This window comes from Pristis pectinata, chromosome 22 (genome assembly GCF_009764475.1).
Source record: "Pristis pectinata isolate sPriPec2 chromosome 22, sPriPec2.1.pri, whole genome shotgun sequence".
Taxonomy (NCBI): domain Eukaryota; kingdom Metazoa; phylum Chordata; class Chondrichthyes; order Rhinopristiformes; family Pristidae; genus Pristis; species Pristis pectinata.
The window spans coordinates 1,883,782-1,901,748 of NC_067426.1; the positions used below are offsets into that span (position 1 = coordinate 1,883,782).

Sequence of the window (17,967 nt, forward strand, 5' to 3'; positions counted from 1 at the left end):
TGCCCGCCGCTTCCCAGCGCGCCGATTGGCCGTCCCGCCGACCGACGTCACGCTGCACGGCGGCCAGCGGGCGCCGCGATTGGCTGCGGGCGGCGGGCCAATGAGCGGCGCGGCGCGGGGTGGGCGGGGCGCGGGCGGAGCGGGCGGTCGGGCGCGCGGGCGGCGCGGGAGCGGGAGACGGAGAGCGCGAGCGGGCGGGCGGAGCGGGCGCTGGGGCTGCGGGCGGGCGGGCGCCGCCGCATCTTCCGCCGGGCGGGGCGGGGCGGGCGGGTGGTCGCGCCGCGGCTCGGAAGATGGTGCAGCAGCCGGCGGCGGGCGGCTCGGCCAGGAGGGGCGGCGGGGGGCGCGGCGAGGCGGCCGATAGCGGCATCAGCGACATGAGCGCGGCGTCCAGCCCCAACCCCTGGAGCGGGACCCCGGGCCGCGGGGAGGACGAGGGCGCGGGCTGTCAGCCCGACTGGTGCAAGACGCCGAGCGGGCACATCAAGCGGCCGATGAACGCCTTCATGGTGTGGTCGCAGATCGAGAGGAAGAAGATCATGGAGCAGGTGCCGGACATGCACAACGCCGAGATCTCCAAGCGGCTGGGCAAGAAGTGGAAGATGCTGAAGGAGGCGGAGAAGAGCCCGTTCATCCGGGAGGCGGAGCGGCTGCGCCTCAAGCACATGGCGGACTACCCCGACTACAAGTACCGGCCGCGGAAGAAGGTGCGGGGCGACCCGGCCTCGGCCGCGCCCGGCCCCGGACCCGACCCCAAGCCCCACAAGAAGCCGCCCGGCAAGAAGCACAGCCGGGCGCACAAAGCCAAGCAGCTGCTGGAGCGCTCCAAGGCCAAGCGCGCCAAGGCGGCGGGCCAGCACGACCAGCTGGGGCCGAGCGGCCGCCGGCTGCAGCCGCCCGACCTGGAGTCGGAGCCCGAGCCCGAGGAGGAGGAGGAGGAGGAGGAGGAGGAGGACGAGCCCGAGGAGGAGCCCGAGCCCGAGCTGCTGCACTACTGCCTGGCCGGCAAGAAGGCGGGCGCCGAGCCCAGGACCCCCGGGCGCCCGGCGCTGCTGCCCGCCGCCGCCCGGCCGCCCGACGACTGCGACCAGCAGCTGCTGCTCTTCGACCTGAGCCTGAACGTGGCGGCGGGCGGCGGGCTGTCCGGCCCGGGCGGCGGGCTGTCCCTGGACAAGGACAGCGACTCGCTGGCCGGCGGCAGCAGCCCCGTGTCCCACTTCGAGTTCCCCGACTATGGGACCCCCGAGGTGCGCAAAATGATCTCAGGAGACTGGCTGGAAATCGAGTCCAACATTTCCTACTAGGTTGACGGGCCGAGCCGGGCGTCGCCCCCTCCCTCTCCTCCCGGCCGGCTCCAACACATTGGATGCAATTCCTTCCCCGCAGGATGGACGCCGTCTCCCTCCCTGCCTCCATCCCTCCCTGTCTCCATCCCTCCCTCTCTCCCCCGAATGCACCCGCTGGAAGCTGGTCCCACCACGGTTCGCCTGCGAGATGATCCCTGGAAGCTGGTCCCACCACGGTTCGCCTGCGAGATGATCTTGCAAACCTTCCCTGGGCGAAGCAGTTGCCCGTGTGGTGCCAGAGGAGTTCTCCACCTCGCCGTGGATGTGGCGGTGGGAGGGAGGGAGGGAGATGGGAAGCAGGTTGGACACTTGGAGGGGTCTGGAGGGAGAGAGATGCAGGAAGACATTGTTGATGGCCCCGGGATTGATTATTCTTGCTGGGGGGGGGGGGGGGGGGGAGAAGAATAAGGTTTCAAGATTACGACTGTAGTTTCGTGTGGTGTAGGAGCGGAGCGGTAATAACTCATTGTGGTCCTAGTTTTACGAGTTAGTGTCATGTTGGTGATTTTTAGCCTGTTTACCCGACCCACGTAGGAGCAGATCCACCTCGATCAAATGTGGATTTACAGGGGGGAGGGGGTTAAATGGGCTTTTCTGGTGTTGGCCTTGCGTTAGCCTGTGTCGGACCAACTAATATGGTATTGATTATAACGTGATTTTTTAATGTCTTGAGACACGCTGGTTAGAATATGAGTGTGCAGGAGGGTCCGATATCTTCACGGAATTGTCATAACAGCGAGAGGCTTGTCTGAGTGGTTCATGGATTCGCAGGAATGAGCTGGGTGGGTTCAAGGACAATGTGGATACAGTTAATGTTGGGACTATTAGTGAAAAGTAGATGAATTTGAAAAAGAAATAGTTTATTGTGCCAATTTATTACAGTATATCTATTATGACAGGGATGATTCTGAAGAATTAAAATGTTGTGGTGTGTCATACCTCAAATCATGCATTCATGGAGAGTTGAAGGCTGCTGGGGATTGATTGAAAGGCACGCGGCGTAGGTTTTGGTATTTGTTTAGAAGCGAACATTAAGGATCATGTTGTGCTGTAGTCTGGTAGCTCGCCTTTCCGGCTTTGGATCATGTACAAAATTACTGTGAATTTGAAATCTCTGGTCTCAGCTGCTTACCGCTCAGGTCTATCGAAACGGGGATGCTCCCGGCAGCCGGGGTCTAGGGTGAGCCTGTCCAACACTCCAGCATCCCCTTAGGTCCTTGTGTCTGACTCGGTGTTGGTCGTCAAGCATCCGTACTGGGTGCGAAGTGAAAGGTTTACAGGAAGGTTTTACAGAATTATGCACGGTCGCGAATAAACGCAACGCGGTCGCAACCCGTCGTCCGGCAGCGTCCCACTATCTGCTGGCGAAAGCATTGGCGATGAAACATTGTGCTGAGGTGCATTCTTTGTCGGATGTGTAAGTGGATGCACATCGTCATCTGTCAGAAAGGGAGAGGCAGTTTTTGTTTCCTATGTAACGGTTGCGGTACAGCGGACGGACGGGTGACGGTAGCAGAGATTTACTGGCGGTTCCTTTTCGGTAGCCTGTACAAGACGGCTTTTTCTGTTGTCAGAACTGAACCACGCACACTTTTGTTTTATTTTTACTCTTGCCACAGAGTCAAGGTACTGTACATAAATCCGGATTTTTTTTTAAAGAACAAAATCGAATGTTTTTTTAATGTTGTAAAAGGTTAACTATTTAACGGATACCTCTGAGTTTGAATTGCGTCAAAGCTGTTGAGACACAGCCCGAAAAGGGAATCTTGTTGCTACCTACCAGTCTGGAAGTGGTGCCAACATTGGTCTGTTGTGTGTCCATTATTCTTGGTACCATTTCACTTGCTGAGCATGCTCAGTGTGCGTTGTATCATGGACCTTCCCTTCTTCCTGCGGAATAAATGAATGCGAGTGGGAAGCTGACGGTCATGATACAGTAAATTGGACCCTTTGACTTGGCCTGGTACAATGTTAGCATTCATACAGATTTGAAAGGGTAACGGTAGTCCCCAAACTGGAGGAAAACTGCAAAAGATTGTTTACTATTTGCAAATCTGCAGTCCAAGATACAAAAATATCAATCTTGTAACATCATTTCAGCAGCTTGTCAATGGGAGAAACGTCTTTGCGAGATACTGTAAAATACAAAAATGCAGTATCTGGGTGGTTGCAAGTTTATCTTGGTGTTCTGATTGCAAGGCAATATGACAAAAATGTTAGAAGCAATATCAGTGTTTGGTTATAGTGATGTTGCAATAATTCCTGATTTTTGCCTTAATAAAATGAAGTTCTTTCCTCAGATTGCAGAAGATCTGCATTTATGTAGTGTATGAAATGGCCTCCACAGGTATGAAGGTCACATTGTACCAAGCAGTGCAAGTCAAGGGTTCGGTGGAATTACATTTGGTTTTGATGGTTTAGAATTCTATCCAAAGACCAGCACATCATTCCTCAGAAATAACTGGCCTAAAATGGGTTCAATCCCATTGATTTCAGGAACAAAGCCTTTATAGTGCGATTTTTATGATGTGATTTTTTTTTTAAATCCAAAATTACCAGCATTTTTTAGTCAACTGGTTGGTTCTGTGAGGATTTTAATTTATTTTTTTGCAGGGTATGCTAATTTTAACTGCATGCATGTGTATAGAATGTATAGAAATATGGTCACGCATTTATATGTGGACCAGTGTATGTGGTTATATTTATAAACAATAGCTTGACTGTTTAGACCTATTTTAAAAACAAGATTGTGGTAGATTAAAACAAGTACCTTTTTTAACTAGTCTACATGTGCTTCACGGCCAAAATTATTTAAATGTTCAGGGAAATTAGATAGCCCAGGGGATTAAGAGGTCAGTCTTTATGCCCCTATCAGACAAGGCTGTAAGCAAAATAAGAGGTTGCCTGTTAATGCTGAAAAAGAGATGGCTAAATTAAGTTGTACTATTCTGAGAAAGCCTTTGTATAATACACTACCTGTTTCTAGACTTTTACAACACATGCCTTCATTTGGAAACTTGCTATTTCCACTTCAACTAGCCCCTCCCCAGATCTGCAGAATTTATTTCTAGATCCTAAACCCCTTACAGAAGTTGTGGATGAGGTAAAAATCTTCCGTGGTTGGTTGTGAGTGGTAGTTCAGAGTTGGGGTCTATGGGACGTGGTCTAAAAATTTAGAGCGCGCCTTTAATGTGTGAAGTTAGAACCCATCTGAGTGTGGTAGAAATGTGGAACTCCGGTAATGGCAACTCCTTCTGGGTTAGCTGTTAATGTTGCAAGTGTTTTGTGAAGGTGTTAAAGGATTTGGAGTAAAGGCAGATACTTGGAGATCAGCTGCAGTCTCTTTCAGTGATGAAACAGGTTTGAGGTATTCAGTAGTTTCCTCTTTAAATTTCAGGCAATTTTCAAAATTTCTCCATGAAAGTCTTTTACACATTTGCAATTGGGTGTAAATCCTGTGGAATTTAATGAAAATGTAAAATGTATTGCATCTGGATGCTGCAAACCTTGGTCCCGTGATAGCTTTTATTCTTTTACAAAGTGCACAAAATAATGGCTTTGCCCATGATTAACTCTTCTCGTATTTTGTTGTGGTATTATTTAAAATTAGTGCAGAATTTAAATACCTTAATGTTTAAAATGTTGTAATAACCAGCCAATCATATATGTAAGAAAAAAGATATACTTAGTAATTGACCAATCCTTCAATATTTCATATTTGACTATTGCAAGACCCATTATCACTTTGTTCAAAAAAGATTTAGAATGCCCAATGAATCCTTGTATGTTCACCTCAGAGTAGAGGTAATAATTTGAACATTTGGCTTTTAGTGGATTGGTTGCTTTTTATGTGCACACTTGATTCTAGATGAAGCTGAATTCACAAAATGTGTGTAGCAGTTGGCTGGACCAATATAACCTTGTTTACACCATTACCAGAAGTTAATATTACCTCGTCTTTGTAAGCTCAGATGGCATAAATGACCACTTTGTGAAAATTCTAAGTACCAGTCATGACCCAGATTTGCCTCATACAATCTCCTGAGTACTCGGTTGAACTGTTCCTAAGCCTAATGAGAACATGGTATCCCATTGAATTTTAAAAGGCAGAGCTCATGTGTAGACCTGTTGAAATAGATGCTATTGCAACAGCAAATAAACTGTACAAAAATGGCAAAATATAAGTAAAATGCCATGAAAAATATTTGATTAGAAATACTGTCATGATTATAGTATATCTTTGGAAATTAATAGAAGTTTGTTTCAGTCATGGTTTAGTATGATTAAGCTGTGTGGGTGGTATTGCAAAGATGTTTCCATTTCTTACTCTTAGAAACTTTTAAATAGTAATATAGCCCGAAGTGAGAGTGCATGATGTTTCTGATGGCAGACATTGCCCATGATCCCCATGGACCTTTGAAGGCTGTGGTGAAGCAATGTTGGTTTTTTCTCCTGCCTCTGGTGTAACTGGAGACAAATATTCTGTTGCTAGCTCTTCCTGTACTGGAGACAATTGGCCAAAACTGTGAAGAATATGTTTTTGACAACATGTTCTTGCTCATAAAAGGAACAAAATGATTCTTTGCATGTGCAAGCATTTCCCACTGAGTTAAAACCTTGCACTTATAAATACACTTAGTGACAGAAGGAAGTATTAATGCTGCGGTGATTGTACCCTCTGGTCATGGCCAGTATTTGGTGGCAAGAAAGCCTGTTTAACCCAAATGCCTAAAAGTATAAGGAATATACATGAGTATCAATAGTTTTTTTTGCAAAAAAAAAGTCACCAAACTACTGTTCTGTATACTTATAAAAACCTGAGTGCCAGTACATGCCTTTTTTTCTATCTGCCAACACAGGGTTTAGATACAACTGCCCATTTTGACTGGTATGAATTTATGCCAAATTTTATTCTGTGAGCAAGTCTGAACTAAAATCAGTGAAACCTGTATTAATCAGTCTGGAGACTGGAGCAAGTAGATTGAAAGCAAGAGCCTTCAATCCAGGAACAAATCTAATAACAGTGTTTCAAATATTTGTCACCAGGCATTTGATCTTCCTGTTGACAAACACTGGTGTGTCAAAGGTTGTTGCTGCTAATATTGCACTGAGTTTGGTAATGGTATAGATTTAGTGAGTTGATTCAATCCTGTTAATTTAATCCTGAAAGTTATAAAATTATGCAATTTAATTAGGAATATCATATTCACTAACTTAGCTTGCATCATATCTAGGTCAATAACTTTGTAAATTAATCTTAACAATACTTGGTGTTTATTTTGTTCAGAAAGTGTGAATAATTCTAAAATGCCATAGTGACGTTGAATTGACTTTATTTAATGGGCATAACGTAAAAAACATGATTAAGGAATGTCTCGGTCCTTTGAGGGCACTATTAAAAGAGCACAACGACCTTACTAAAACCACTTCCTGAGCAGATGAGATTGCTGGAAAAGCCAGATTTACTTCCTTTTTCAATTCTGGCAAAGTGTCTTCATAGTTGCTGTCTCAAGCTGCAATGCTACCTCAAATCAGAAATTCTGTGGAATGGGAGTTAATATCAAATGGTTGGTTGGTTGGTAAGCCAGCTGCATATTTATCAGGAGTTGATGATAAGAGTGACGTGGTGAGTAAACACTATGGTGATATTTTAATAATGTGAAGATTTCTATGCTAAGCCCATTCAAACTTATTTTGCAATTGTAATGAATTCTACCTGTCAATCAGCATTTCTGTTACTACCAGACATATGTTGTATTAAGCAGCAAGGACCTTTTTCTCGTTGCTTCTTGTATACATGGAAGCAGGTAACCAGGGCCATAAATGGATGGTTATGGCGTAGATCTTGCACCTATTTAGTCAATGAGTGAAAAATCAAGTTCTCGGTGGAAAGCCTGTCCTTATTAAAGCTAACCAGTTTACCTATAGAAATCTTGGCAGCTGGATTTGCAGTGGGTTTGAATTGGATTTGTAGATAATGGCTAGGTACTATAAACAAATACAATTTTCTCAGAAGCACTGTTCTACTCCCAGGGATTCAGGCCACTGTAGTGTGCTCATTGTGCCATTGTTTGAAGATTCAAGTAGTTTCTGGCAATGTTACTCATGTAATGTTTGATCTAGTGGCCTTGGCCATCTTGGTACTAGAGTCACTAATCCAAGTGAAGGGCAACTTTGATGTGAGGCTTCATAAGACAGGCAGTGACTTGAGCAAAGTGACCTGGGCAAACAGGTTAATTCAGCTGCCACATGGACTCGTAGAGCAGCATAAATCCCATAAGGTTCAACCAGTAAAACACCCAGCCTTTCTGTGACTGGCAATTGTAATTAATGTGCCTTACTGGCAAAAGCAGGAGGCTTTGAGTTCATTAACACATATTGCTGACGACAAGATTTATGTATGTTTACAGGACTCTCCATAGTCCTTGAATTAATCATATTTTAAGGTATGAAACCAAAACAATCAGGGCACAATCCAACTTGGCAACGAGACGTTCAGAATATTTTGAGCAATTGTCTGTCGTCATTGCCTCAGTAGAGGTGCTAACCTGTAAGACTGTAGCCTCCTAATTTTGTCAATAAGCTTTGTTCTTGTGCATTTATGGGTTGTTACTGTTAATTCAAACCCTGCAATAGACTGTTAAGCAGTAAACCTCCTCTCAGCTCAGAATTTAAACACAGCAGACCTCAGACTGTTTTCTAGACACTTTCTATTTTCATTAGTAATTTTCTACAGTAATGTGTAGCAGTACATAATCAAACGATTGGAGCATTGCTCCATTCCGCTGTCTTATACTGAGAATGTAACATTCCTGATCTACTTGTCAAAATAAGGATGCAATCATTCTAAAAATCTGTATTTAATACATTGTGGTGTATAACTGGTTATTAGTCATTTTTGAACTAACCACTGAATTTCCTTGTTTAGTGAAGGAGAAATGTTCATTGCCCAAGTAATGGATGGCAACTTCAAAGGGTAGCTGCCCGGTAAACCATCAAAAGTAGTGGAGGATACTTCGCATATCCAAGTAGTTCAATATGATTGTATGTGATGGCTACCAAGATGCAGCATTTGGCTGCTAGGTATTTGTGGCTAACTGGGCATGTGATATTTTCAAAGGGGTTTTCCTGTTTGTTTCTTTCCTGTATTAATTTCAACGTTGCGATGATGTCAGTATTTTGGATTTCATGGTATCATGATATATTGGGATGTGTAAACCCATAATATTGAAAACTTATTTTGTCTTTATAAAAATTATTTATGGTTATATTATTATAAACTGGAAAAAACCCTTAAAATAGAGACTAAATTCAGAATGAATGGTAATCTGTTCTACAACACAGTATTATTACACCCGATACCTGGCTTACTGTCAAGACTGCCTACCTGTGTTTGTCCTCAGTTGTTAGACTATGATAACAATTGTAGATGTATTTTTACAGCAAGGTATCCTTGTCAGAATTTGATTTTGGAAAGTGTTTCTGATGTGCAGCATAGGTACAAGATGGACTAGTACACTAACCAGTCTGACATTCTGAAAATCCCCTGATTTTAGGCAACTCAGTGTGTGAAATCCAGCCTGACTAAATCATTGCGAACAGATTGCGAGCATAAAATCAAATGGTACTATAACATTTTGTCAAAATATGCTCTCCTTAGCAAATGTGACAAGGATAATTCTTCCTCATCACTTCTGAGCCTGCTGGGCAAACGCCCCACTCAGGAGATGGACTGAACTGTGGACTGACCCTTGTGTATATGCTCACTGAATATCACATGGAGGAATGGTGTTACTAAAGTGCGAGATAACAGGAGCCTTCCCCACACACAGGAGACAGTTTGTGCCCAAATTATCTGCTTGAGAAGTAAATGAGGAAAGTGATTAAAATCTCAGTGACGTTTCCGAGCAGCGTAGACATACAGTAGTTTCCTTCACCTCTGGGGGTTTTAAATACCTTCAGAAGAAGTTGAAGTCTCGACTTGTTATAGTTCTTTTGTAGTCTTGCCTGATGGTGGAGAATTCTTCTGGTGCATCAGTGTTCTCAGGGTATGCCCTGCATTTCTTGTTTGTTCACTGAACACAGATATTGCTAGAAAGACTTGAATTATCATTTGTCCTTAATTGCCTCTTTATCTGAGTGCTGTGCTTTGGGCCGTTTCGGGGGTGAAAGAGTTAACCACGGTGTTACGGATTTGTAATTTCCTGAATTACATTAGTGCACCAGGTGGATTTTGCTACAGTCCTGTAGTTTTGCAGACTCCAGCATTGATACGAGCATTTCTGTTCTAGATTTATTTATTACATCAATTTAATGCGACTACCTTGTGTCTCTGGATACTTTTCTACTAATTTCTATGTTACCTCCTTGTGGGATCGCTCAAGATTCAAGACAGAGTCTTGATGGTGAATGTTGGTTTATTTAAATATTTAACAGGGCATCACAGCCATGTTTTTGCCTGCATTCCCCCGTAAGCTGCTTACAGGAGACAGCAGTGATCTATCATTCCCTTGTACTACTCACCTTGCCTTGGTACAGGTTCAATGGGTGAGATGACACCTGAGAATGAGTAACTTGCTCAATGGATAAACTTGCCAAGTCAGTAGTTTTCCTAGTTCCTACCTCTTAATGGGACGTGGCTGCTAGATATCTAATTGCCTTCATTCCAGGCTACGAAGACTTGATTTCCAATTTAAGAACTCCTGAATTTTTATTCTGTCCTCCTGGTCTTCAGTTTTCTAATGTTTACTTTTATTTGGAATACCAAATTTCCAAATTACCTGAAAGATACCAGAATAAAAACTGAAACCAACACTTAGCATTGTCCTAATCCGGGCTAAGCGTCTCGCCCAGTGGGTGGTTCAGACCAAGGCAGAAGGCATTGAGAAGCAAGGCCTAAACAATTCTTGCCAAATTACAGAAGAAATGAGGAACAGAAGGTTACTGATTTGGCTTGTCAAAAATTAGGGACTCGCAGTTAAATGACTGTGTCAAGAAAAATGGAAGCCACAAGCTTATCAATATTATGTTAGCTGATGAACCTCAAACATGGTGAGGAAATCCTGGCTATCTCTAAAAAGTCATAAGCTATTAAAAATAAAATAACTATAACCTCTGCAGTTGTGGACAAATGAATGTGATATTCATTGTGTTCACCTGATAATAAAAACAGCCACATTTAAGACACAATTCCAGCCCTCTAATGGATTGCTCCAGTGTGCAAGTTGATGACATATTTTGTCAGACCACAGAATACTTTGATTCCACACCATTAGTTGATGTCCATTCATAGGAATAATATCACGTGTGACAGAAAGAACATTAAGGTACTTGTGTATTCTCCAGGAAGGAAATCGTACAGATATTTCTGACCACCAGAACCGACAAATGACTTTGGGGAAAAAAGTTACAAATATTTACTTTGGAAAAGTTAATTTGTCACAGTGACAAAAGTAAATAGAACAATATCCACAACTTGATCCATAAATACATCATATAAAGGCACTTATTAACAGGATGATGTAAGCCATGTTTTAATCTTTGATTTAATGATGGTTACATCCCAATACATCAATGAAAAATAACTGGAATAGTGTTCTGCAATGATACATCATCTTCAACTTCTATTACATTTTTAAGGTCCTTTTTGATGTGGTTTTGAATTTGGGGGAGATGGAAGTTAATTCAAAACAACACAAGGATCTGCCTGACGTTGAAATGTTTGTATAAAAGATTTTTTATGTGTACAGTGTAGACGTCATTGTATGTTTTGAGGAGGTGTTGGTGTACTGAGTTATATTGATGTGTTCATAATTTATTTTGTGCCATAATAGATTTTTAAAAAAAATATTTGTAGCAGATATACAATTGAACTGTTATTGAATTTTAAGCCTTTTGTTTGAATTTGAATATCTTTAATAAAATACTTAAAAAAAATTAAATGCTTTGAAAAGTAAATCTGTTTGTATGTGTTATCTGTTTAAAACCTAGGCTAATAGTTGGATCTGAGAACGAAGGAAAAGCTTTGCGTGCTGATGAGAATTCTTCCTTTTTTCTAAATGGGAGATAACTGTAATATGCATAATTCCCTTCATTTCAAGTTCTGAATACAATATAGAAAACTGCTTGCATTTTTAACAAACTTTTAATGACTACATTTAACAAGAAAAATTGTTATAATGGGAGTTGCACCCACATTCCTCCAGAATATTGTGGGGAGATCTATAGTTCATTGAGGCACAATTTTGAGGGGATTGACAGGGTGGATGCTTTAAGATGCTTTCTTCTGGTCTGGGAATCTAGGACTAGAGGCAGAATCTCCGGGTAAGGGGTTGACCAGTTAAGACTATGCTATTGGATAAATTTCCTCTCAGAACATAATGCTAGCCATGCACATGCCATTTTCTGGAGGATTTCACCAAAGGCTTGCTGTAAACTCCATCACTAATCCAAGTAAATTAGGAGCCCTTCGGCTCTCCGGGGCAGTCTCCACAATTCAACATTGGATCCCTTTTGCCTTCACCCTTCATTAACAGTTCTCATCCAATTTGGTCTTTAACTAACTTGGTGCTGATTCTATGGGTGAAATTTAATTGAAATAACACTACATGGAGCAAACATAATCACCATTCCTAGTATATTCCTTTTTATTGCAAGCCAGGGAATGAAGTAAATACTTAATATTGATGAAGTCAAATTTTAAGGAGAAAGGTGATCATTAAAAACATAAATGTTGCTGATTTTCCCAAAGCTGCGCCTTTGGTTACTGCTGGTTAATGACACAACAGGAAATCAATATTGCTTTTGATCCCTGTAACTCAACCCTGTGACACACCATAAATGAAATCTGCTGGCAGAAGCTCCTTCTGCTTTATCCCATCCTCTCCTTCACCTGTACTGGCACCAGAAGGAAGGGCACCAGATAACAACCAAAATAGGAACCTTTGAGTGATTTCCTCTGGATTAAGGATGCTGAAACCAAAAACAAACGGGTAAAATTGTTTCCAGAGTTATAAGATGCTCCTAACCAGGGAGTTCCTGATAGATCCTGTCTGACTAAATTGATGGAATTTTTCAGAGGTAACAAAATATTTTGATGAAGATAGTGTGTTTGATGATGTCTACATGGACTTCAGTAAGGCCTTTGACAAGGTTCTACATGGGAGACTGGTCCAGAAGGTTAGAACCCACGTGATCCAGGGCAAGTTGGCAAATTAGATCCAAAATTGGCTTTGTGCGAGGAGGTGGGGTGATGGTGAAGGGTTGTATTTGTGTTTGGAAGCCCGTGACCAATGATTTAACACAGGGATCAGTTCTGGGTCCCTTACTGTGTGTGATATACATTAATAATTTGGATGTGAATGTAGGACGTACAGTTACATTTATGGATGACAGGAAGATTGGTGGTGCAGTTTATGTTAGGAATCTGGAACGCACTTCCTGAAGAGGCGGTGGAGGCAGAGACTTTCACAACATTCAAGTATCTAGACAAACACCTGAATTGACAAGGCATAAGAGGCTCCAGAGCTAGTGCTGGGAACTGGGTAGGGATAGGCGAAGGACTGGCGGACTCTGAAGAATGAAATCAGAGCAATTTTTTGCCTTTCCCACCCAGAGATCAGATCCAACTCCCTGCTGGTCTGGATATTACCACTGACCTTACAGAGGTTTATAAAATCATGAGGGTCACAGATAAAGTGAACGGGGTTGTGTGTGTGTATGGAACGAGCTGCCAGAGGAAGGGGTAGAAGTGGGTACAATTTGAATGTTTAAAAGACAATTGGACAGGTTCATGGACAGGAAAGGTTTAGAAGGATGTGGGCCAAATGCAGACAAATGGGCCTGGCTCAGGAAGACACCCTGGTTGGCATGGATGGGGCTGAAGGACCTGTTTCAGTGCTATATGACCGACGTCCAATGAAACACTCCAGCTCCAGCACAATTACATCAGTTCTTATTGACTGTATATTGTTCATCCACGGATAAAGCAAAGGATAGCACACAACATATTAAACCACATCAAAATGCATCACATATTGCACGTTACTTGGTTTATTTAATATGCAGTATAGTTGCTTGCTTGGAGGGTTGTTTTGAGTGATATTTTTTTCCAAACACTCCAGGTTTATGAACAATGGTCATTCCCAGATTTCCATTTACAGTGACTTGTTGACACATTCCCAGAACATTGCCTCTCCAACATTCCCCACTCTTGTGTAAGTTGGCTTCATTATCCTGAAAATCTTGATCATTTTTTAATGTAATCTGACAGTACTCTTCCTGTACTGCCTGCACTATCACTGCAGTTAATGCACCGCTGCTGTACTTTACTGTACTTCATGTATTATTACTGTGAATGCACTTACTCCTGTGGTAAATGGAAATCAAAAAACTGCAGATACTAGAAATCTGAAATTAAACAGTAAATGCTGGAATCCTCTGCAACTGATAAAATTGCACAGGGTGCAGTTCTGATGAGGTGTCTTCAACCTGAGACGTTAATTGTGTTTCTCTTTTGACAGATGTTGCCTGAGCTGCTGAGTGTTCTTATTCCTTTTATTGTAATGTACTGTTACTTCAGTGTATGTACTATTGCCAGAGAAAGTGGTTACCCTTAACTTTTGCTGTATTCTTAGGGGCTCTCTAGAGGTAGCGGTTATACACCTGAAAGTGCTGGCTTTTTACATGAACAGTGCAAACCATTCAATCCCTGCATAGTTAACCCACAAGCCAGAAGATCAGAGCAACAAACAAGATGCTGGAGGAACTCAGCGGGTCAGGCAGCATCTATGGAGGGAAATGGACGTTCGACTTTTCTGGTCAAGACCCTTTATCTGGGCACATTCCCTCCACAGATGCTGCCTCACCCATTAAGTTCTGCCAGCATCTGGTTTGTTGCTGCAGATTCCAGCATCTGCAGTCTCTTGTATCAGCCAGGAGATCAAGCACTGGTTAATCAAGAGTTCATTCTCCCCTCTTTGTAACTTAAAACTGATGAGCTCTTTCTCTCCCATTTCTGATAAAGCATCTTCAACCTGAAACGTTGGTTGTGTTTCTCTTTCGACAGATGCTGCCTGATCTGCTGAGTGTTTCTGGTTGTAAGTCACATTAGAACATAGAACACTACAGCACAGTACAGGCCCTTCGGCCCACAATGTTGTGCTGACATTTTATCCTACTCTAAGATCAATTTAACCCTTCCCTCCCGCATAGCCCCCTATTTTTCTATTATTCATGTGTCTATCTAAGAGTCTCTTAAATGTCCCTAATGTATCTTCCCCCACAAACTCTGCCGGCAGTGCATTCCACACACCCACCACTCTCTGTGTAAAAAAACATACCCCTTACATCCCCCTTATACCTTCCTCCAATCACCTGAAAATTATGTCCCCTCGTGTTAGCCATTGTCACCCTGGGAAAAAGTCTGACTGTCCACTCGATTTATGCCTCTTATCATCTTGTACACCCCTAACAAGTCACCTCTCACCCTCCTTCTCTCCAAAGAGAAAAGCCCTCGCTCACTCAACCTATCTTCATGAGACATGCTCTCCAATCCAGGCAACATCCTGGTAAATCTCCTCTGCACCCTCTCTAAAGATTCCACAACCTTCCTATAATGACGTGACCAGAACTGAACACAATCTTCTTCATGTGTGTCTGATGTGGAATAGAAAGCCAGCTATAATTTTACATTCAGCCAATGCTGATGTTGCCTGATTCATTTGCCAATATTTGTGCCAGGAGGACTTATCTTTGTTTTGGCAGCTGCCTTCCTCAGGTGTTGGGAAAATAGTGTCAAACATCAGTGTTGGCTTCCTGTACAAACCAAATTCTGGTGCAGACTTTGATCTATATTAGCTGGCTGAAACGTTAGCTGATTATAAATGTAAACAACTCTAATGGCCACACTAATAAGTAATCTTTATTCTAGACTGAACCATCCTCTTCCTGTCTACTGGTTGACATGACTTGGGGCCAAGCAGTAGATCTCTGCTGAAGCTTGGTACATAGTGTTGCTGGATCCTTCCTTTCAGTTTTCACTGTGGGTTAACAAGGTCTTTGTCTGAAATTCCTCTGCTGTTTTAAAAAAATATATCAACTTATTTAAAGGAATGCCATTGAACAATACCACGACAGCAAAAAGACGAATTTCAGACAGTTGCATTAAAATGTTTGTTGAATTACAGACTTTTCTACAACCGTCTGGTTCTTGAACCAACCTGCACAACCCTAACCCTACCTCAGCAACGGGACACTGCGGACCACCTCTTGCACTGCCGTGGACTGGTCTCTGATTGGGTCTTTATTTTTGCACCAATGTCTTTTTGTACAGTCATTTTTTCTCTCTCTCTTCACTGTCTTGTATAATTTATGTATAATTTATATTCTGTGTGTTGTCTGAACCTACGTGCCTGTGATGCTGCTGCAAACAAGCTTTTCATTGTGCCTGTACCTCACCATACTTGTTCATGTGACAATAACCTCGACTTTGTCATTGTCATTGTCATGTGCACAAGTCCATGTGTGCACAGGTGCAATGAAAAACCTACCTGCAGCAGCATCACAGGCACAGAGCATCAGATAAGCAGCATTCACAGCAGTGTAATACCAAAGAACATTTATAATTGCAGTTAGCAGAATGGTCACTTTCATTTCCTCTTTTGTTCCAATCCTCTTATATTTGCTCACTAACAAATATCTTGACCAATAAAGTCTTCTATTTTTAATTTAGTTTACATATTCCTCAATTGCTCCACCTCTCTGATTATTTTTGCCAAATCCTTTTACCTGCAGCCCAGTGCTGTATCCAGTGCTGTACCCGGTTGTCCCCAGCCCAGTGCTGTATCCAGTGCTGTACCTGGTTGTCCTCAGCCCAGTGCTGTCCCCAGCTGTCCTCAGCCCAGTGCTGTAACTGGTTGTCCTGACAACAACACTATGTAAAAACATATTATTCAGGCAACGGCACGCCTGAATTCCATCCTGGCCAGTCCAATAGCATGAAATGAAAATTAACAATAAGGGTGTTACAAGCTCATTAAAGATTTTAAAAAGTTTTGTGTGTGCAGTCGCATTGTTGTCACCATTTCTAAAACAAAATCTGAGAAGTTCATTGACCTCTGAGATTGAACGTACATGAAGAACAAAACAGCATCAGGTCCTTTCTCTGTTGAACCACTGAATTGCTGATTTAAGCTTGTTATCATTATAATTAGTGTTTTAAAACCATGCAAATGATTATTTTCTTTGAGTACTAATCTTTCCTCTGCTTTTGTTAAAACTGAAACAGTGAATTATCACGAGTGACTTTAATTTGTTGCCAAGTAAAGGGAACTCGAACTCACTTCATCTTCCGGTGAAATCAGAGCTCTGCTTTATGTCAAGCAGTGCTCTTGGAGACTTACATCAACAGATGTGATGATTTACAGCTGTTGGGTTGTATTTCTTTTAATTTCATTGTTTTTTTTCACCTCTTCCAGTTATTTTCTTCACTTTTCTGCAGGAACTGGCTTATTCTGGTGCTCCCGCCACCCTCCACCACCTCAATACATGAACCCAGGCGATAGTATTGATTCTCGTTGGGATTCTGCTCTGCCAACATCTATATCAGCTTCGGGCTGTATGCATCGCAACACAGGTCACCCAGTGCACACCAAGAGCTAACAGCTTAAATGACCTTCCCCAAATGAGCACAACAGAAATGTGGTCAATGCAGAACATCAACAAGTTGTATTAGGGCACTAAGCAGTGTGAGGTATCGGAACAGATAGGCACAAGGCACAGAATACAAGAATAGGGAAATCATGTTAGAATTGTATGAAACACTTAGTGAGGCCACTGTTGGAGCACAGGGCATGTTTCTGATTACCATTGCTATAGGGAAGATGTTATTGCAACAGAGAGGGTTCAGACGAGATTTACAAGGGTGTTATCAGAGCTGCAGAATTATGGTTATGAGGAAAGACTGTCTAGGCTGGGTCATTTCCTTTGCAGCAAAATAGACTGGCGGTGAGACTTAATTGAGGTGCATAAAATTATATAAAGTCCTGGGGCTTGGACAAGATGAACAGCAAAAACCAGCTTCCCTGAGCAGAAAGGTCAGTAACCAGAGCAAGGAGTGAAGTTAGTTGGGAGAAGGACTGGAGAGGAGATGAGAAAAAGATCATTTCATTCAATGAATGGCGAGAGTCTGGAACTCACGCACAGGGGCACTGCAGGCTGAAGCCCCATCCGCACTGAAACAGCCCCTCGATGAGCTGTGAAGAACAACAGCTGGCAGGGTGACTGGCCCAAAGCCAGGGAGTGTGAATAATCTGAAGTCCAGGTTAGGCTGCATAGTCACATTGGGCTGAATGGCCTCTCCACCATACACTTCTATAATTTGATTTATTTAGCACATTTAGTGAAGCAAACTGTCCACATTGCTTCACAAGAGTGGTAATCAATCAAAATTTGACACAGAGCAATAAATGGAGATCTTAAGGTAGAGAGGTCAGGAAGTAGAAGGTCAGCGAGGCAATTCTAGAGCTAAGGGTCTCAACACCTGAACACAGTCCCCAACGGTGCACTAGTTAAGCTGGAGATAAATAAGAGGCTAGAACTGGAGAAGTGTACAATTGGCTGC

The 17,967-nt window shown here is 42.9% G+C and overlaps 1 protein-coding gene across 1 annotated transcript; it reads left to right on the forward strand.

Moving 5' to 3' along the window:
• The first annotated feature begins 284 nt into the window (after positions 1–284).
• Positions 285–1,638, forward strand: LOC127581720 (transcription factor SOX-4-like). The gene has a single exon (XM_052036379.1). The coding sequence runs from the start codon at positions 294–296 to the stop codon at positions 1,302–1,304; it is 1,011 nt and encodes a 336-aa protein (XP_051892339.1). The 5' UTR covers positions 285–293; the 3' UTR covers positions 1,305–1,638.
• The last annotated feature ends 16,329 nt before the right edge of the window (positions 1,639–17,967 follow it).

Coding starts and splice junctions, on each gene's coding strand:
- LOC127581720 (XM_052036379.1), top strand. CDS start 294: ATGGTGCAGCAGCCGGCGGCGGGCGGCTCGGCCAGGAGGGGCGGCGGG.